This window comes from Phoca vitulina, unplaced genomic scaffold, assembly GCF_004348235.1.
Source record: "Phoca vitulina isolate PV1807 unplaced genomic scaffold, GSC_HSeal_1.0 scaffold48, whole genome shotgun sequence".
NCBI lineage: Eukaryota > Metazoa > Chordata > Mammalia > Carnivora > Phocidae > Phoca > Phoca vitulina.
Genome location: NW_022589751.1, coordinates 1490210 through 1509654, shown reverse-complemented (window position 1 = coordinate 1509654; position 19445 = coordinate 1490210). Strand labels below are relative to the sequence as shown.

General features: G+C 36.1%; 1 protein-coding gene across 5 annotated transcripts in view; it reads right to left on the bottom strand.

Moving 5' to 3' along the window:
• ZFAND4 (zinc finger AN1-type containing 4) overlaps positions 1–19445 on the bottom strand; it is a 77795-nt gene that overhangs the window by 32908 nt on the left and 25442 nt on the right. For 4 of the 5 annotated variants that reach the window (XM_032432227.1, XM_032432230.1, XM_032432231.1 and 1 more), the window contains 3 exons: positions 11375–11450; positions 8195–8262; positions 4211–4397 (listed from right to left, as the gene is read on the bottom strand). In XM_032432227.1, coding sequence (XP_032288118.1) covers positions 4211–4397; positions 8195–8262; positions 11375–11450 — 331 coding nt within the window. The remainder of the gene's footprint in view (positions 1–4210; positions 4398–8194; positions 8263–11374; positions 11451–19445) is intronic. The other variant, XM_032432232.1, reaches the window with a different exon arrangement.

Genomic DNA, 19445 nt, shown 5'->3' with positions numbered 1-19445 from the left:
TAGGTATTCAAGGGTAAATATTTGAATTTATCATGTCTTCTTAAATCAGTAGTGTCAACAGTAAACTTTTTTGGTTCATGGACTTAGCTGTCAGTTCAATGTCTTGACTATAATAGTTTTATTACGATTCTTTAAAGCTCAGGGCTAACATTGAATTTTTCTCAACAAGAAGAATCACCTTCACCTGAATGCCTTTGAAAATTAGTTTTTGCTGTGGACTTAATGTTTCTTACTGAATTCTACCTAAAATTATAAGGCAAAGCAGTGCTCCTATAAGAAACTTATACTGCAGTAATGTCATTGTGATGACACCAATATTACTTTGAATAACATGCAATAGCATGCTTTCAAAAGTTAAAAAGCAAGAACATTCCCACACAAATTTACAGGGGCATATTTTCTAAATTCCCAGCAGTGTTTTAATACCTTGTAGCAAGTTAAAGGAAATTTCCATATTTCAAAATCTATTTAAATGCGCAATTGAGGAGCTCCACCTATCCTGATGTGATTAATATGCAATGTAATGCCATGTTAAAGGCAAATGGCAAGAGGACACTGTAACAGAATTCTATAAATGCCTTCCAAGCAATGAATATGCTCAATTAAAATCATATGCTTATGGACTGGTATCAGTACATGGCAACATCGGTGTGAAAAAAAATTTTCAAAGATAAAATACATAAAATCTCATTACAGATCCATACTAACAGATGAACTTTTGCAACTGATTTTGCAAATTTGATAGGCAACACTAGCTTGCAACCTCAAGTAAAATATTACCCCCCCAAAAAGCATTCAATTCTCCTCTTTCATGGATCCAAATTATACACACACACACAAGTACTCAATTATTATTTTTTAAATTTTTTTAAGAGAGAGTGCGTGTAAACCTGCACCCGCGCGCATGCACACGAGAAGTGGAGAGAGGGAGAGAGAGAATCTTAAGCAGGCTCCACGCCTAGCCTGGAGCCCAACATGGGGCTCGATCTCAAAATGCTGAGATCATGACCTGAGCCCAAATCAAGAGTTGGGTGCTTAACCAACTGAGCCACCAGGTGCCCCTCAATTATTATTACTATATTTTGAATTTTGACAGTAAAAATTATGTGGGAATTCTTCTCTCTTGTTACGTAAGTACCTACACAGTACCTTTGATTTTATCTCTTGGCCTGAAAATCCTAAAATAGTTACAATTTGGCCCTTTCCAAAAAAATTTTGCTGCCCCCTATTACAGAGTAAGAAAGCCTCTCCTACAACAGTCAAGATAAATGTCATTCAAGGTATGGCCAGAAAAAGTTTTCTACTCTCCTTTCTCACCCACCCCTATCCCTTGTCCAATTCTGGTAAGTGAAAAGAAAGGAAGAGAAAAGTTAAAAAAAAAAATTACCTTGAGAGGAACAATACAATTTTAATTGAAATCCTCGGCAACACTTGGGCTATGTCTTAAATAGAAGCTGGCTGAGGAGAAATTGAGGTAAAAGAAGAAAATGACATTTCAAGCAAAGGGTAAAAGATGTACAAAAACATGGCATAATGAAGGAGAGCTCAAAAATGGACAATGACAGGTTGTAAAGGGCCTTACAAGCAAAGCTAAGGAACTTAGATTTTCTCTAGGAAAAGGGAACCAAAAGAGGATGTTCGAAGGAAGGAAACCAAAACAACAATGAGCTAGCACATGGGGAGACTGGTATGAAAAAATTCTATTCATGGTCCAAGTAAGAGGGTCTGGATTAAGGCTGCAGCCCTGATTACTCCCTCTTCTCTACCTCTGGCCTACATGGTTGTAGTTACTATATGGTTACTACTACACTTTGTAGTAACCAGATCGTAACAAGTTAGAGTCAACAGTCAACACCCATTTGTCATAGTCAGCTCTCAAAAAATGAGTCTAACCCTTCTTCCACATAACTTGTGGTGGGCAGAATCTAAATCCCCATGATTCCCGATCCCTGGTGCTCATATCCTGTACACTCCCCTACACTTGAGTGTAAAAATGACCTAGGACTTGTTTCTAGTCACCACAATATGGTAAAAGTGATTTTTCAGATGTAATTTAGGCCCCAAATCACTTGATTTTGAGTTAACCAAAAGGGAGCTGAGGGCAGCCTCTAGGAAAACGCCAGGAAAAACCCAGGGTCCTCAGTCATACAACTGCCAGGAAATGAATTATGCCAACAACATGAATGAGCTTGGAAGTAGATTCTATCAAGCCTCCATATAAGAGCGCATCTTTGCCAACACCTCAACTGCAGCTTTGGGAGACCCTGAGCAGAGCACCCAGCTAAACTGTGACTAGACTCCTGAGCCACAGAAACTGTTCTCCAGACTACAAGTTATTTTTTCTACAATTTTTTCTACTAGCTTTATATATTGTGGGATTGAATTTAGTCACTTGTACCACCAAAGGACCCCCAAATAGCCAAAGCAATCTTGAGAAAGAAGAACAAAGCTGGAGGTATCACAGTCTCAGATTTCAAGATATATTACAAAGCTATAATAATCAAAACAGTATGGTACCAACACAGAAATAGACACATAGATCAATGGAATAGAACAGAGCCCAGAAGTAAACCCATGCTTATATGGTCAAGTAATCTACAACAAAGGAGGCAAAAATATACAATGGGGGAAAAGACAGTCTCTTCAATAAGTGATGCTAGAAAAATTAGACAGCTACATGCAAAAAATAATTAAACTAGACCACTTTCTTATACTATACACAAAAATAAACTCAAAATGAGTTAAAGACCTAAATGTGAGACCTGAAACCATAAAACTCCTAGAAGAAAACACAGGCAGTAATTTCTTTGTTATCTCCCTTAGCAAAATTTTTCTAAATATGTCTCCTCTGGCAAGGGAAACAAAAGCAAAAATAAACTATTGGGACTATACTATTTTAAAATAAAAAGCTTTTGTACAGGGGCACCTGGGTGGCTCAGTTGGTTAAGCATCTGCCTTCGGCTCAGGTCATGATCCCAGGGTCCTGGGATCAAGCCCCACATTGGGCTCCTTGCTCCACGGGGAGCCTGCTTTTCCCTCTCCCTCTGCCTGCCTGCTGCTCCCCCTGCTTGTGCTCTCTCTCTATTTCTCTCTCTGTGTCATATAAATAAATGAAAAGTCTTAAAAAAAAAAAAAGCTTTTTGTACAGCAAAGGAAACTTTCGACAAAATGAAAAGGCAACCTACTGAATGGGAGAAGGTATTTGCAAATGATATAAACAATGAGGGGTTAGTATCCAAAATATATAAAGAACTTATACCATTATATAAATAACTTATACCAAAAAACCCCACAACTAATCTGATTAAATTTAGTTACCTGTAATACCTTTCCTTCCTTGGTCTGTTTGGAAAACTCCTACTCCCCTTTTAAGGTCCCTTCTTCTCAGAGTTTGTCCCTAACTCTCCACCTTTCAGGCAAAATGAAGGCCTTCTTATCTGGTTTTCCAGAGATGTTGATATCTTTTTATAACAATTGGCAAGAATATATTATAGGTACTAGTTAGAGCAGATTGCACGCTCCATATAGGGAGGGACAATCATCTTTGTAAGCCAGTACTAGTGTACAGACTGGCTAAAAAGTTCATTAAGTGTTTAGTGGCTTAAAGCGAAAGTCAATAAAGAATCAGAGTATACAGAAACTTACAGATGACCTTGTCTTATTTCCTAATTGTTCTATTGCCTAGCTAAGTACCTTTAAAGTTGTTTCCTTCTGAGTTTAGAATCAATTTAACAACTCCTCTTCCTTTTACAGAGTAGGAAAACAAGACCAGAAAGGTAAAGAGATTTATCTGCCTTTAAGCAGTAGAGTTAAATTTTGAAAAAAAAAAAAAAAACAAACAAACAAACAGCAACTCTAGGTTCAACCCTATTATGCCAAGGTTGGACAATAGCACAATATTATAACAAGACTCTATAATCAAGTCAGCATCTTAGAGTTTCATAAAGGACAGAAATAAATCTTTTATATAAAAATCCTACTCCATAAAGAAATTTCAGTTTTATAAATTACTCTCTAAATATCAATCATATGAAGGACAATTTCAGAATTATATATCTGGGGCGGGGGAGTGGGGAGAATGCATGAAATTTAGCCAGTCTTGTGAATATAAGATTATTTTGACAACACAAAGTAAACATTAAGGTTTATGGAGTATATCATACAGTGTTCTCCTTTTCTAAGTGAGACATGCAAATGAAAACCTATTTACCTTAAAGATTCAGATAATGGTGTTAAAGTGCCATCTCCCCTATCTACTACACGAAAGAAATTCAATTGATCTCCTTCTCGGTATACCAAAAATGTAACTTGTTTGTTGCAGGAGGTCTTCTCCCAGACCTCATCTCGACTGGAATCCATGTACTCAGCCATCTCCCTAAGTGGATCTTCCATAGGAACTACAAATGGAAAAATTGATTAACAAGCTTTCAATTTATATCAAGTTTTATGCATGTTGGTACAGTGACAGGATATAATGTGCTGAATTAGAACAACATATATATGATAGTCTTTAAATAAGTTTCTGGTCTTTTTATAGTTAATACAGCATTCCCTATGTGGTACTAACATGAAAGAAATGGAATGCATTATTATGTTATTACATACAAAGACACGGCTTAACTAAATACATCAGTATTTTCCTGTGCCACTAGAGTCTGTGTATTTGCTGATTCTATGACATAATTACCTATGACTGTTTTCACTTCACACATCTACTTCCTATATTTTCCAATATTGGTTACATCAATAATTTAAAAGCAATATAAATTCCACTTACTTTAGATTTAAAAAAAAAGACACATACACATAATTGGGAGACATATATTGGAAATTAGAAGCAAGGGAATCTCTTTTTTCTTTCTGGTTTTAGATTCTTCTTTGATTCTGGTTTTACGTTCTTCTTAGAGCTGTTTCTTGACATCAAGTTAGGTAATTAAAAGTATACAGCAATTCAGAATACAAGGGGGCCCCTGAGTGTACTAAAACTGCCATGTGTGCAATGGTCAGTATGTTGTTTCTTGAAAGCATCCTCCCAGGATTCCAACTGTCCTGGTATGTACCCATGTGTCCAGTCAGAGCACAAGGACTGGGGCAAAGCCCCCCATTACTATAGGCTCTTCTGGCCTGGAGTGGTCCTCAGGTTTGGTATTGCAGCCATCATCTTGTCCACAGCAGCCACAGATTCTGCTCCTGCCGGGGGAAGGGCCTCAAGAGATTGCTGGCTCATAGGGCGAATGTTCTAAAAGACTCTGACCCAGACTTAAGTAATGATTACAGGAAAAAAAGTTCACTCCCAAAAACTCTCATGTCAAGCTGCAGAAACATTTGCTCTTTCCTAAAAGAGGCAACAATTTCTCAAATTTTCTTTGATACAAGTAGCTTATTTATTAACAGAATTCCAGTGCTGTGCTGACCTTTAAAAAAGTTACAGCACTAAGAAATATTAAACTGAAAGTAACAAGGTAAAAACATTAAAAATGTTCCCAAATCCTAATCCAATACCACCACCACTAAAACAGAAAAATTAGAAATATAATAATATTTAGCTTATTTTATAAAAATATTTGGATGTTTTGACCAACTCTTTCATAGGCACAAAATGTGCAAATGTTAAGAGACATGTTTAAAACAAGTTCTTACCATTTTTAAGTTAACGCTACACATTCCACATTACCTTAAAAAGAAATAAAATCTATGTTGCTGCCATTCCTAAAGCTGTGTGAAAGCCTTACTAAATCAACATGGTGTGCCCTACTTGAGGAGGCATTGGGACTGAATACATATATGCAGCTATGCGGTATATGCACACACCTTTTCATACAGAAAAACCACTTTGATTTCATCAGGTATAACACACTGTATACATACCTTAAAATAAAATTTAGTTTTAGAAAGGATGCTGTTTTGATAATGATTAATTCAAAAACAATTTTAAAAGCTAAATATTAGTGAACTCATGGTATTTTCTAAACCATAATTTTCAAGTAAAACTAAATAACCAAAAAATATGGTTTCTCAAATACAACATGGAAAAGTTCTAGATCTGGGTATAGTTTTTAATCTTCACAAAGTTTTCAATGATGTGTGGAGACAACAGCAAGCTTTTAACTTTAAAGAAGTTGATTCAATAAAGGCAAAATTATTAAATATATAATTAAAATATTAAAAAAGACAAGTTCTCCTTGCTGATTTTTCAATTTACAAATAAGGCATAGAAAGCTGTAGGGAAAAAAGGTATTACAAAGCTTCAGCTACCTAAGGATAGCAATGCCTTTTATTTTCATTTCTCAAAAAGTAAAAAACAAACAAACAAAAAACCCCCCCAAAAAAACAAAAAAAACTCCCATGCATATATTTTTAACTCAAAATCTATAGCACTTGGGGCACCTGGGTGGCTCAGTTGGCTGAGCATCTGCCTTCAGCTCAGGTCATGATTGTGGGGTCCTGGGATTGAGCCCCAGGTCAGGCTCCCTGCTTAGTGGGGAAGTCTGCCTCTCCCTCGCCATCTACCTTTCCCTGCTCATGCTCTCTCTCTCTCAAATGAATAAATAAAATCTTTAAAAATTAAAAAAAAAAATCTATAGCACTTACATTTCTCCTCATAAACATAAAATAATTCTGGTCCCAGTAAGAAAAGTAGATGTTCTGATAAAATAACCTGGTTTAAAGACAATACTATACACAAATAACCAACTTTCAAAATTTTTTAACAGTGGAATTTACATGTTATTAAACACTGTATAATTCTATCTTATCATAATGACTCTGTAAACACTTTAAGTTTCTTGGGATGCCTGGGTGGCTCAGTCGGTTAAGCATCTCCCTTCAGCTCAGGTCATGATTCCAGGGTCCTGGGACTGAGTCCCAGATTGGGCTCCTTGCTCAGTGGGAAGCCTGCTTCTCCCTCTCCCTTTGCCTGCCACTCCCCATGCTTGTGCTCGCTCTCTCTCCGACAAATAAATAAAATCTTAAACACTTTAGGGTTCTTACACTACCCTCAGACTTGCTACTATAAACATCACCTTATGTCACATAGGACAATTTTATAAGTCCAATTTATAGAATTTCTGATGTTAGGAGTGCTAGTTAACCAATTCTAACATTACTACCTTTGCTTTTTTTCTAACCTATCCAAAACAGTTCAACAACTAAAGTAACACATCTCACAAAATCCTCCTGAAGTAGCTAGGAAAAAGATGATAATAAGCCCCATTTTTCTAACCAAAATTATGAAATACAGAGATAAAATTTGACTTGTGGAAAAAATAAACCAGCAGTGTAATCAATACTTAACCTTAGTCTTCTGGTCAGTAAAGGATCAAACAAATATGAAGCCCTTCCCCAAATGAGGCCCACAGAGCAGGACTGCTCTGAGCAGTCTAAGTATCCCTCTTCTTGGTGGAGATTCATGTGACTGACATACCTGAATCAGGAACCAATGTGAACACTCCCAGTTTTTCCCGTGCTTAGAACTCTCTTGTTAATCAAGTCTCTGCTCACATCATCTTTTTCAAGGCTCTTCCACAATCATCCTCCTAGTATCCTACTTCCACAAACACTGTCACACTCCCCTATTTCCTCCATAGCACTTGCAACTGCCTGATATGACATCAAATCTTTACATCTTTATTGTGGGCACTGTCAGTAAGCAGAAACTTTTTCTTCCATGGAACACTGTATTGAACATGTAGTGGATACCTAAAATATATTTGTTAAATGAACGAAAGACCCCTAGAGACTGCCCACATTTTGAAAAAGGAAGGGGCACAATAATATCTATGAAACCCAAATGCATCACAAACCAGGCTAACAGCCAACTTTAGAATTTTCTGTAACAATCATTACATCCAGAGTTGAAGACTCAGTGAGTCAAAAAAGCAACAAACTGGTATGAACTTAAACATAATGATAAGAACATATTTACACAATGCTATTCATTTCCTTTCCTTCTACTGGTGAGGTTTATTTTTAAATATCCCTGGATTGAATCAGGAATCAGGAAATTCTTCTGAAATATGAGTTCCTTCTGCACATATATGCTTTAAAGAACAATGCTTAGAAAAACAAATGTTGTTCTAAGACCTAATAGCAGAAAGAGAACCTGATTAAAACTTGAGACTATAAAAATACCACCTGGTTTGAAAATTATTATTGTCAAATTGCTTTAATGTACATGATTTTAATAAACGCCTACCTCTTCTAGCATTTATAGGTCCACCACGCATAGCCAATACCAACTTCAAGGTACAACCTTCTGATATGCTGTTAACAGAAAAACAAACCATCATTATCAAAGTGCATCTGGTGTTAGACATATACATAATTAAGTGCTAGTTTATCAGGCATAGTACTTACCCTCTATAATATAAAAAAGATAAAGCAATATGCATAAATATAAAATGTTAACTTAATTACTTGTACAAGTAATGAAAAAGTGAGTAGGTTCTCATAAGCTTTAAATATGACATGATACCTCAGTTTAGCCTCTTCATTTCACGTGTAAAGAAAAAGAAGCCCTAAGAAAAAAAGAAGTTTGTCCAAGACCCAAAGTGTTAGAAAACAAATCTATTTAATAAAAATAGAAAAATACCAAATCTACAAGACCCACAAGATCTCCCAAATCCCAGTGCTCTTCCAGATATTTTACATTGCCTCTGACTCTTTTGTTCTTAAGAAAAGAGTGAAGAAGTGTATGAGAGAGGAGAGAAAGAAAGATGAAAATCAAATAGTATATCTGCAATCACTGGTGCACACAGTGTCACTTAGTAATAGAAAGAGGACTTGATGAAAAATGAAAGGCTTGGTGAAGAGCAAAACTCTCTTACCCAATACTGTTTTTTTGTCTTTATCAAGTGTATTTTATTTATGTTTTACTTTTTTATTGTTTTTAATTTTATTTATTTTATTTTTTAATTTTATTATGTTACGTTACTTACCATACAATACAGCATTAGTTTTTGATGTAGTGATCCACAATTCATTGTTTTTGTATAACGCCCAGTGCTCCATGCAGTATGTGCCCTCCTTAATACCCATCACCGGGCTAACGCAGCCCCCCAGCCCCCCGCCCCTCTAAACCCCTCAGTTTGTTTCTCAGAGTCCATAGTCTCTCATGGTTCATCTCTCCCTCCGATTTCCCCCCCACTTCATTTTTCCCTTCCTTCTCCTAATGTCCTCCATGCTATTCCTTATGTTCCACAAACAAGTGAAACCATATGATAATTGAACTTCTCTGCTTGACTTATTTCACTTAGCATAATCTCCTCCAGTCCCAACCATGTTGATGTAAAAGTTGGGTATTCATCCTTTCTGATGGCTGAGTAATATTCCATTGTATATATGGACCACATCTTCTTTATCCGTTCATCTGTTGAAGGGCATCTCAGCTCTTTCCACAGTTTGGCTGTTGCGGACATTGCTGCTATGAACATTGGGGTGCATATGGCCCTTCTTTTCACTACATCTGTGTCTTTGGGGTAAATACCCAGCAGTGCAATTGCTGGGTCATAGGGTAGCTCTATTTTTAAATTTTTGAGGAACCTCCACACTGTTTTCCAAAGTGGCTGTACCAACTTGCATTCCCACCAACAGTGTAAGAGGGTTCCCCTTTCTCCACAACCTCTCCAACATTTGTTGTTTCTTGCCGTGTCAATTTTCGCCATTCTAACTGGTATAAGGTAGTATCTCAGTGTGGTTTTGATTTGAATTTCCCTGATGGCGAATGATGATGAACATTTTTTCATGTGCCTGTTAGCCATTTGTATGTCTTCTTTGGAGAAGTATCTGTTCGTGTCATCTGCCCATTTTTTGACTTGATTATTTGTTTTTTGGGTGTTGAGTTTGAGAAGTTCTTTATAGATCTTGGATACCAGCCCTTTATCTATAATGTCATTTGCATTGTTTTTAATTTTAATTCCAGTATAGTCAACAATGTTATATTAGTTTCAGGTGTACAATATAATGATTCAACAATTCTATGCATTACTCAGTGCTCATCATGATAAGTGTCCTCTTAATCCCCTTCACCTATTTCACCCATCCCCCCACCCAGCTCCTCTCTGGTAACCATCAATTTGTTCTCTATAATTAAGAGTCTGTTTCTTGGTTTCTCTCCTTTTTTTTCCTTTGTTCAGTTGTTTTGTTTTTAAATTCTACATATGAGTGAAATTATATGGTATTTGTCTTGCTCTGACTTATTTCACTTAGCATTATACACTCTAGCTCCATCCATGTCATTGCAAATGGCAAGATTTCATTCTTTTTACGGCTGAAAAATATTCCATTGTATATATACACCACATCTTCTTTATCCATTCATCTACCAATGGACCTTTGGGGTGCTTCCATAATTTGGCTATTGTAGATAATGCCGCTATAAATATAGGGGTGCATGTATCCCTCTGAATTAGTGTTTTTGTATTTCTTAGATAAATACCCAATAGTGCAATTATTGGATTGTAGGGTAGTTCTATTTTTAATTTTTTGAGGACCCTCTATACTGTCTTCCACAGTGGCTGCACCAATCTGCATTCCCACCAACAGTCAGGATTCCTTTTTTTCCCACATCCTTACCAACACCCATTGTTTCTTGTGTTGTTAATTTTAGCCATTCTAACAGGTATGAGGTGACATCTCCCTGTAGTTTTGATTTGCATTTCCCTGATGATGAGTGATACTGAGCATCTTTTCATGTCTGTTGACCATCTGGATGTCTTCTTTGGAGAAATATCTGTTCTTTAATTGGATCATTTGATTTTGGGGTGTTGAGTTGTATGTTTTTTATATATTTTGGATACTAACCCTTTATTGGATATGTCATTTACAAACATCTCCCATTCAGTAATTTGCTTTTAGTTTCATTGATTATTTCCTTCACTGTGCAGAAGCTTTTTATTTTGATGTAGTCCCAATAGTTTATTTTTGCTTTTATTTCCTTTGCCTCAGGAGACATACCTTAGAAAAATGTTGCTACAGCTACTGTCAGAAAAATTACTGCCTGTGCTCTTTTCTAGGATTTTTATTCTTACCCAATATTCTTGTAAAAATGAAAAAAAAAAAGGAAAGTGGTCAAGTGGGAACGGGTCAATATTAAAAGAAAAGAGCACAAGGCAAGTTCAAAAGAGGGGGATCTAAAAAGGCAGGGGATACATAACTTGGTGTGAATAATGAAAAGATAAAACAAATAATCAAAGGATAAGGATCAGGCAGTTTGGAGTACGGAGCCAAGATATCGTAAGGTTCAGGATTTACGCTTAAATCTAGGGGTCACAACTATTCAGAAGAGACATGATACAAGGATTCAGAAGGAAAACACTGATATATGGAGTTGTAATACTGAGCATCTATAAAACAGCTAATATGTAATTACACTCACTTGTAATCATTCAAGCAATAATCATCTTCAAGTTCCATGTTATTCCAAATTAAGTGCTGCTGACAAATGGGAATACCTTAGGGGAAGGTTATAAAAAAAAATGGTTACTAATTCAATAGAATCTTCAAAAGATTATGATACAAAGCTCTTTTATTAAAGAACTACTACTAATAATAAATTAAACACACTTCTAAATTGAATGCTAGGTATTTAGCTAAAATTGACAGAATCTTAGGTAAAGGTATGGTTAAAAGTAGATGGAATCCAGGGCGCCTGGGTAGCTCAGTCGTTAAGTGCCTGCCTTCGGCTTGGGTCATGATCCCAGGGTCCTGGGATTGAGCCCCTCATCGGGCTCTCTGCTCAGCGGGAAGCCTGCTTCTCCCTCTCCCACTCCCTCTGCTTGTGTTCCCTCTCTTGCTGTGCCTCTGTCAAATAAATAAATAAAATCTTAAAAAAAAAAAAAAAAAAGGAGATGGAATCAAATCCACTCGCTTTAGAACAGTGTTTTAGTAGCTCTCTATTCTTGAAGCAAAGTATAACATTAGGGAGCCCTTTAAAAGTATGAAATCAGCCCAGAAGAATTTAAGATTTAAGGCCTAGAAGACTGTTCTCAATGCCACAAAGTACAGTCCTCATTCAGTTATATGTAGTTTGTTAAAAGTATATTGTGAGCAGGGGTGGAAGGGTGAAATGGGTGAAGGTGGTTAAAATGTTCAAAACTCTCAGCTATAAAATAATTAGGTCATAAAATATATAAAATAAAGTAGAACATAGGGACTAGAGTTAATAATATTGTATACCTGAAAGGTGCTATGAGACTAGATCTTAAAAAGTTTTATCACAAGAAAAAAATTTTGTAACTATGTATGGTGATGGATGTTAACAAGACTCATTATGGTGATCACTTCTCAATAGATACAAATATTGAATCATTATGTTGTACATCCAAAACGAATATGTCAATTATATCTAAGTCTAAAAATATAGAACATTTAATTTAGTTTACTGTCCTTTTGGGGGGGGTGTATTCCTAAAATGTGTTCCCAGAGTAACATTATTTAGTGATTAACATGGCATCTTTCATAACGCTTCTGAATGGAAGTCATTAATCTTGAAAAGGGGCAGAAAATATAATTTCCAATATAAACATTAATGTACTAGAAAATTCCTTCCACCTCAGTATTTGTATGTGATTGTATATTAACATGTTCTTTTGTAGAGTCTGAACACTAATTACAGAATAATTCAATATTTGAAAAAGTATGTTGTGGATAATTTTCAATGCTGAAAATTATAGTCTACAAGACAATTTATTTACATTTCTGTGATGTTAAAGAAATATTAAGGAAGATTCCATACTTTAGCATAATTAACCTTTTTGTTTGTTTTTTGCAAAGTACACATTAGAATTCCCAAAGAATATTTGGACTAAACTAGTCAGAGAGTGAGTATTATCTACTCAATAGAACATTTAATGGATACTGATATTGATGAAAATCTTTTTTGAATTATCTCATATACTGCCTTCCCAAATTACTTTTTCTTATGATACTAAAATTTGACTAGAATAATAACAGTGGTGGGGCCCCTGGGTGGCTCAGCTGGTTAAGCATCCGCCTCTTGGATTTTGGCTCAGGTCATGATCTCAGGGTCCTGAGATCGAGCCCTGCATCTGGCTCTGTGCTCAGTGTGGAGTCTGCTTGTCTCTCTCCCTCTGCTCTTCCCACTACTTGTGCTCTCTCTCAAATAAATAAATAAAATCTTTAAAAAATGAAAATAAGAATTCTTAATCTCAGGAAACAAACTGAGGGTTGCTGGAGTGGTGGGGGGGAGGGATGGGGTGGCTGGGTGATAGACATGGGGGAGGGTATGTGCTATGGTGAGTGCTGTGAATTGTGTAAGACTGTTGAATCACAGACCTGTACCTCTGAAACAAATAATACATTATATATTAAAAAAAAAAAAAAGAAAGGAGGAAGGGAAAAAATAAGGGGGGGGGGGACATCGGAGGGGGAGACAAACCATGAGAGACTATGGACTCTGAGAAACAAACTGAGGGTTCTAGAGGGGAGGGGGATGGGGGGATGGGTTAGTCTGGTGATGGGTATTAAAGAGGGCACGTATTGAATGGAGCATTGGGTGTTATACACAAACAATGAATCATGGAACACTACATCAAAAACTAATGATGTAATGTATGGTGATTAACATAACATAATAAAATAAAATTTAAAAAATAAATAAAATAAAATAAAAATAACAACAGTGGTATGTATGCTAGTGTTCATTACTATAAGCCAAGCACAGTTAAAAGTGCTTGACTTCTATTACCATAATTTCACTGCAACCACAATCTTGTGAAGTGGGCATCAATATTATGTTCACATCACAGGTTACAAAACTGAAGTACTAAGGGGCACCTGGGTGGCTCAGTTGATTAAGCGATTTTGGCTCAGGTCATGCTCTCGGGGTTGTAAGATCAAGCCCTGTATCAGGCTCCATGCTGAGCATGGAGTCTACTTGAGATTCTCTGTGTCTCCCTCTGCCCCTCTTCCCTCCCCCCTTTAAAAAAAGAAATGAATAAATAAAACTGAATACTGAGAGACTGACACACAGAATAGGTGGATTTGAGACGTGAAGCCCCCAAAGGCCAACTCCAGAAACTGTACTCTTAACCTTTATGCTAATCAACTTTTGAAAATCAGCCTTCATAAAGCAAAAGTGGCTGTCTGGTGATGTTTCAGTAGTATTGCCTATTAGAAGACCTGGATATCTACTAAACATTCACTAAATGTTCCAAAAGATCATCACGGAATATAGCCCACGGGGTTTCAGATGGTGGATATAAATATATCTCTCAGATGAAATAGTTTATTTTGCTTCCAGCTAAAAAAAAAGTCAGTTAAGGAAAAGGCTTTTAAACTAGAAATTATTTCACATTAAAAGTATTTTAATGTTTTTAGCAAATTGGAAATGTGCCTAGGTCAACTTTTCCAACAAAATCATAGGATTTCGCCAGCATAATTAGGTAAAGCAATTTGGACAGGTCCTACTCTGTTTATATTCAACCAACATCGTATGGTATTATTTTCTAATGGAAACTTTAGAACTGGATTGAAGACATAGTAATAACACTGCTTAGACACACACAACTCCTGTAAACACTTTAAATGAACTGAGCCATCATTTAACAGGCTAAAAAAATATAGGGATGGCAGGCAGGCAAGACAGAGTGAAAGAAGCATCCAAGATTGAGCTGTGGTTCTGACGGCTACTTGAGTTGCTGAGTGACTTTGAGAAGATTATAAACCTCTGTGAACTTCAGCGATCTCTTTCACATTAAAAAACACTAGGGTTCTTTCTACCATACACACTTTTAAATCTCAAATACACAGAGCTAACCAACTTGGCTTTAAGACAGCATTGCCAAAGATTAGTTGACCATAGAGCTGAGGGTCCATTTCTGGGCTCTCTATTCTGTTCCATTGATCTATGTGTCTATTTTTGTGCCTGTACCATACTGTCTATGGTCAACTAATCTTCAACAAAGCAGGAAAGAATGTCCAATGGAAAAAAGACAGTCTCTTCAACAAATGGTGTTGGGAAAATTGGACAGCCACATGCAGAAGAATGAAACCGGACCATTTCCTTACACCACACACAAAACAGGTAACATTTCCTTATGGTAGAATGCCAATAAATGCAGATGGAATAAGGGAAACAAAAATCCTCATTAGGTAAATCCTACAGTAACAAGTCAGACTTATGGTTTCTGGTCCAGCATGTTTATAAATATCTATGCACCTAAACATATAAAACAAATATTAACAGACCAAAAGGGAGAAACAGACAGCAATACAATAATAGTAGGGTACTTCAATATCCCACTTTCACCAGTAGATCATCCAGACAGAAAATCTATACGGAAACATTGGATTTAAATGACCTGTTACACCAGCTGTTGTTTTTTTTTTTAAATTCAATTAGCCGAAGTATAGTACACATCATTAGTTTTTGATATAATGTTCAATGATTCATTAGTTGATTTTAACAAACATTTACAGAACATCACATCCAAAAATAGCAGGATACACACTCTTCTCAAGCACAAATAAACATACTCCAGGATAGATCATATGTCAGGTCACAAAATAAGTCTTAATAAACTTAAGAAGACTGAAATCATATCAAGTCTCTTTTCCAACTATAATGTTATAAAACAAGGAATCAATTACAACAAGAAAACTACAAAATTCACAAATATGTGAAAATTAAACAACATGCTACTGAATAAATAATGGGTCAAAGAACAAATCAAGAAAGGAAATAAAAAATACCTGAAGACAAATTAAAATGGAAATACAACATACCGAAACTTAGGAGATGCAGCAAAAGTAGTTCTAAGAGAGGCATTCATAACAATAAACAATTCAATTAAGACACAAGAAAGATTTCAAACAACCCAACTTTACACCTCAAGGAACAAGAAAAAAAAAAAAAAGGAAAGAACAAACAAAACCTAAAGTTAGTAGAAGGAACAAAATAACAAAGATCCAGAGCAGAAATAAATGAAATAAAGATTAAAAAGGAATAGAAAAGATCAAAGAAACTAAGAGCTAATTTCTTTGAAAAGATAAAACATACAAATCTTTAGCCAGACTCACCAAGAAGAGAGGGGACTCAAATAAATAAAATCAGAAATCAAAAAGGAGAAGTTGGAATTGATAAGACAGAAATACAAAAGATTAGAGACTATTATGAACAATTACAAGCCAACAAATTGGACAACCTAGAAATAATAGATAAATCTCTAGACACACACAACCTACCAAAACTGAATCATGAAGAAAGAAAAACTCGAACAGACCAGTTCTAGTAAGGAGAATAAATGAGCAATCAAAAATCTACCAACAAACAAAAGCCCAGGATCAGATGGCTTCACTTGTGAATTCTATGAAACATTTAAAGAACAGTGAATACTAATCCTTCTCAAACTCTTCCAAAATAGAAGAGGGAAAATTTCCAAAACTCATTTTACAAGTCTACCATTACTCTAACACCAAAACCAGACAAGGATACTATAAGAAAAGAAAATTACAGGACAATATTCCTGATAAACAGAGATGCAAAAATCCTCATAAAATATTAGCAAACCACATTCAACAATATATTGAAAGGATCATACACCATGATTTATTCCAGAAATGCAGGGATGGTTCAACACCCATAAATCAATGTGAACACCCCATTAAGAAATGAAGGATAAAAACATGATCATTTCAATAGATGCAGAGAACGCATTTAACAAAATTCAACACCCATTCATCGTACAAATTGTCCACAAACTGGATGTAGAGAAAATGTACCTCAACATAATAAAGGTCATATATGACAAGCTCACAATGACCACCATACCAAATGGTGAAAAATGGAAAGATTTTCCTCTAAGGTCAGTAACAAGACAAAGATGCCCACTCTTGCCACTTTATTCAACATAGTACTGAAAGTCCTAGTGAAAGTAATTAGGGAAGAAAAAGCAAAGGTATCCAATTCAGAATGAAACAAGTATAACTGTCCCTATTTGCAGATGACATATTATATATTAAAAAACTCTAAAGATTCCACCAAAAAAACCTGTTAGAACTAATAAATTCAGGAAAGTTGCAGGATACAAAATCAATAGACAAATAACAGTTATGTTTCCATACACTAATAATGAACTATCAGAAAGAGAAATTTTAAAAACCCAATTTACAGGGGCACCTGGGTGGCTCAGTCAGTTAAGTGTCTGCCTTCGGCTCAGGTCATGATCTCAGAGTCCTGGGATTGAGCCCTCCATCAGGCTCTCTGCTCTGCAGGGAGTCTGCTTCTCCCTCTCACTCTTCCTCTGTGCTCTCTCTCTCTCTCTCTCAAATAAATAAAATCTTTTAAAAAATTAAAAAAAATAAAAACCCAATTTACAATTGCATCAAAAGAATGAAATATCTAAGGTTGCCTGGGTGGCTCAGTCGATTAAGCATCTGCCTTTGGCTCATGTCATGATCCCAGGGTCCTGGGATTGAGCCCCGCATTGGGCTCCTTGCTCCGCAGGGAGCCTGCTTCTCCCTCTCCCTCTGCCTGCAGCTCCCCCTGCTTGTGCACACACACTCTCTCTGTCAAATAAACAAATAAAATCTTAAAAAAAAAAAAGAATGAATGAAATATCTAAAAATAAATTTAACCTTGAAGGTTAAAGACTGTATACTGGAGTCCCTGGCTGGCTCAGTCAGTAGAGCATGTGATCTCAGGGTTGTGAGTTTGAACCCCACATTGGGTATAGAGATTACTTAAGAATAAAATCTTAAAAAAAAAAAAAAAAGACCTGTACACTGAAAATGATAAGACACTGATGAAATAAAATGGAAAAGAAACAAATAAATGGAAAGATATCCTGCACACATGGATTTGAAAAATTGTTAAAAAGTCCACTGGGTGTTATATGCAACTAATGAATCGTTAAACACTACAACAAAAACTTCTGATGGACTATATGCTGGCTAACATTAAAAAAAAGTTCATACTACCCAAGGCAATCTATAGACTTTATGCAATCTCTATCAAATTCCAATAGCATTTTTTTCCACAGAAGTAGAATAATCCTAATTTTTTTTTACAGATTTTATTTATTTATTTGAAAGAGATAGTGCATGAGCAGGGGGAGGGACAGAGGGAGAGGAAAAGGGACAAGCAGACTCCCTGCTGAGCACGCACAGAGCCCAACACAGGGCCCAATCCCAGGACCTCGAGATCATGACCTGAGCCAAAGTCAGATGCTTCACTACCTGAGCCACCCAGGGACCCCAACAATCCTAAAATTTGTATGAAACCACAATAGACCAGGAATAGCCAAAGCAAATCTTGAGAAAGAAGAACAAAGCTGGAATCATCAAGTTTCCTGATATCAAATTATATTACAAAGCTATAATATTCAAAACACTATGGAACTAGCATAAAAACAGACACATAAAACAAGAGAATAAAATAACTCACACATATATGGTCAATTAATTTGTGAGAAAGGAGCCAAGAGTATACAATGGAGAAAAGAGTCTCTTCAATAAATGGTGCTGGGAACACTAGATAGCCATATGCCAAAAAATGATAAAATATACATCTGTCATAAATAAACATCAACTCAAAATGGATTAAAGACTTGAATTTAAGACCTGAAACCATAAAACTCTTGGAAGAAAACATAGTGGGTAAGATCCTTGACATCTGTCTTGGTGATGATTTTTTGGATTTGACACCAAAAGCAGAGGCAACAAAAGCAAAAATAAAAAAATGGGACCACATCAAACTAAAAAGCTTCTGGGGCGCCTGGGTGGCTCATGCATTTAGCGTCTGCCTTTGGCTCAGGTCCTGATCCCAGGGTCCTGGGATCAAGCCCTGCATCGGGCTCCCTGCTCGGCGGGAGGCCTGCTTCTCCCTCTCCCGCTCCCCCTGCTTGTGTTCCCTCTCTCACTGTGTCTCTCTCTGTCAAATAAATAAATAAATAAATAAATCTTAAAAAAAAAAAAAACTAAAAAGCTTCTGTACAGCAAAGGAAACCATCAACAAAATGAAAAGGCAACCTACAGAATGGGAGAAAACAATTGCAAATCATATATAAGGGATTAATATCCAAATATATGTAAAAAAAACTCATAAAACTCAATAGCAAAAAAACAATCTAAAAATGGACAGAGGATCTAAATAGACATTTTTCCAAAGAAACATTTAGATAGCCAACCAAGTACAAGAAAAGGTGTCTGACATCACTAATCAGAGGAATGGAAATCAAAACCATAGTGAGATATCACATCACATCTATTAGAATGGCTAGTATCAAAAAGACAAGAAGTAAATGTTGGCAAAGCTATGGAGAAAAGGAAACCCTTGTGCACTGTTGGTGGGAATGTAAATTGGTGCAGCCACTATGGAAAAAAGTGTGAAAGTTCCTCAAAAAAATAAAACTAGAAAGAACCACCATATGATGCAGCAATTTCACTTCTGGGTATTTATCAAAAGAAAATGAAACTACTATCTCAAA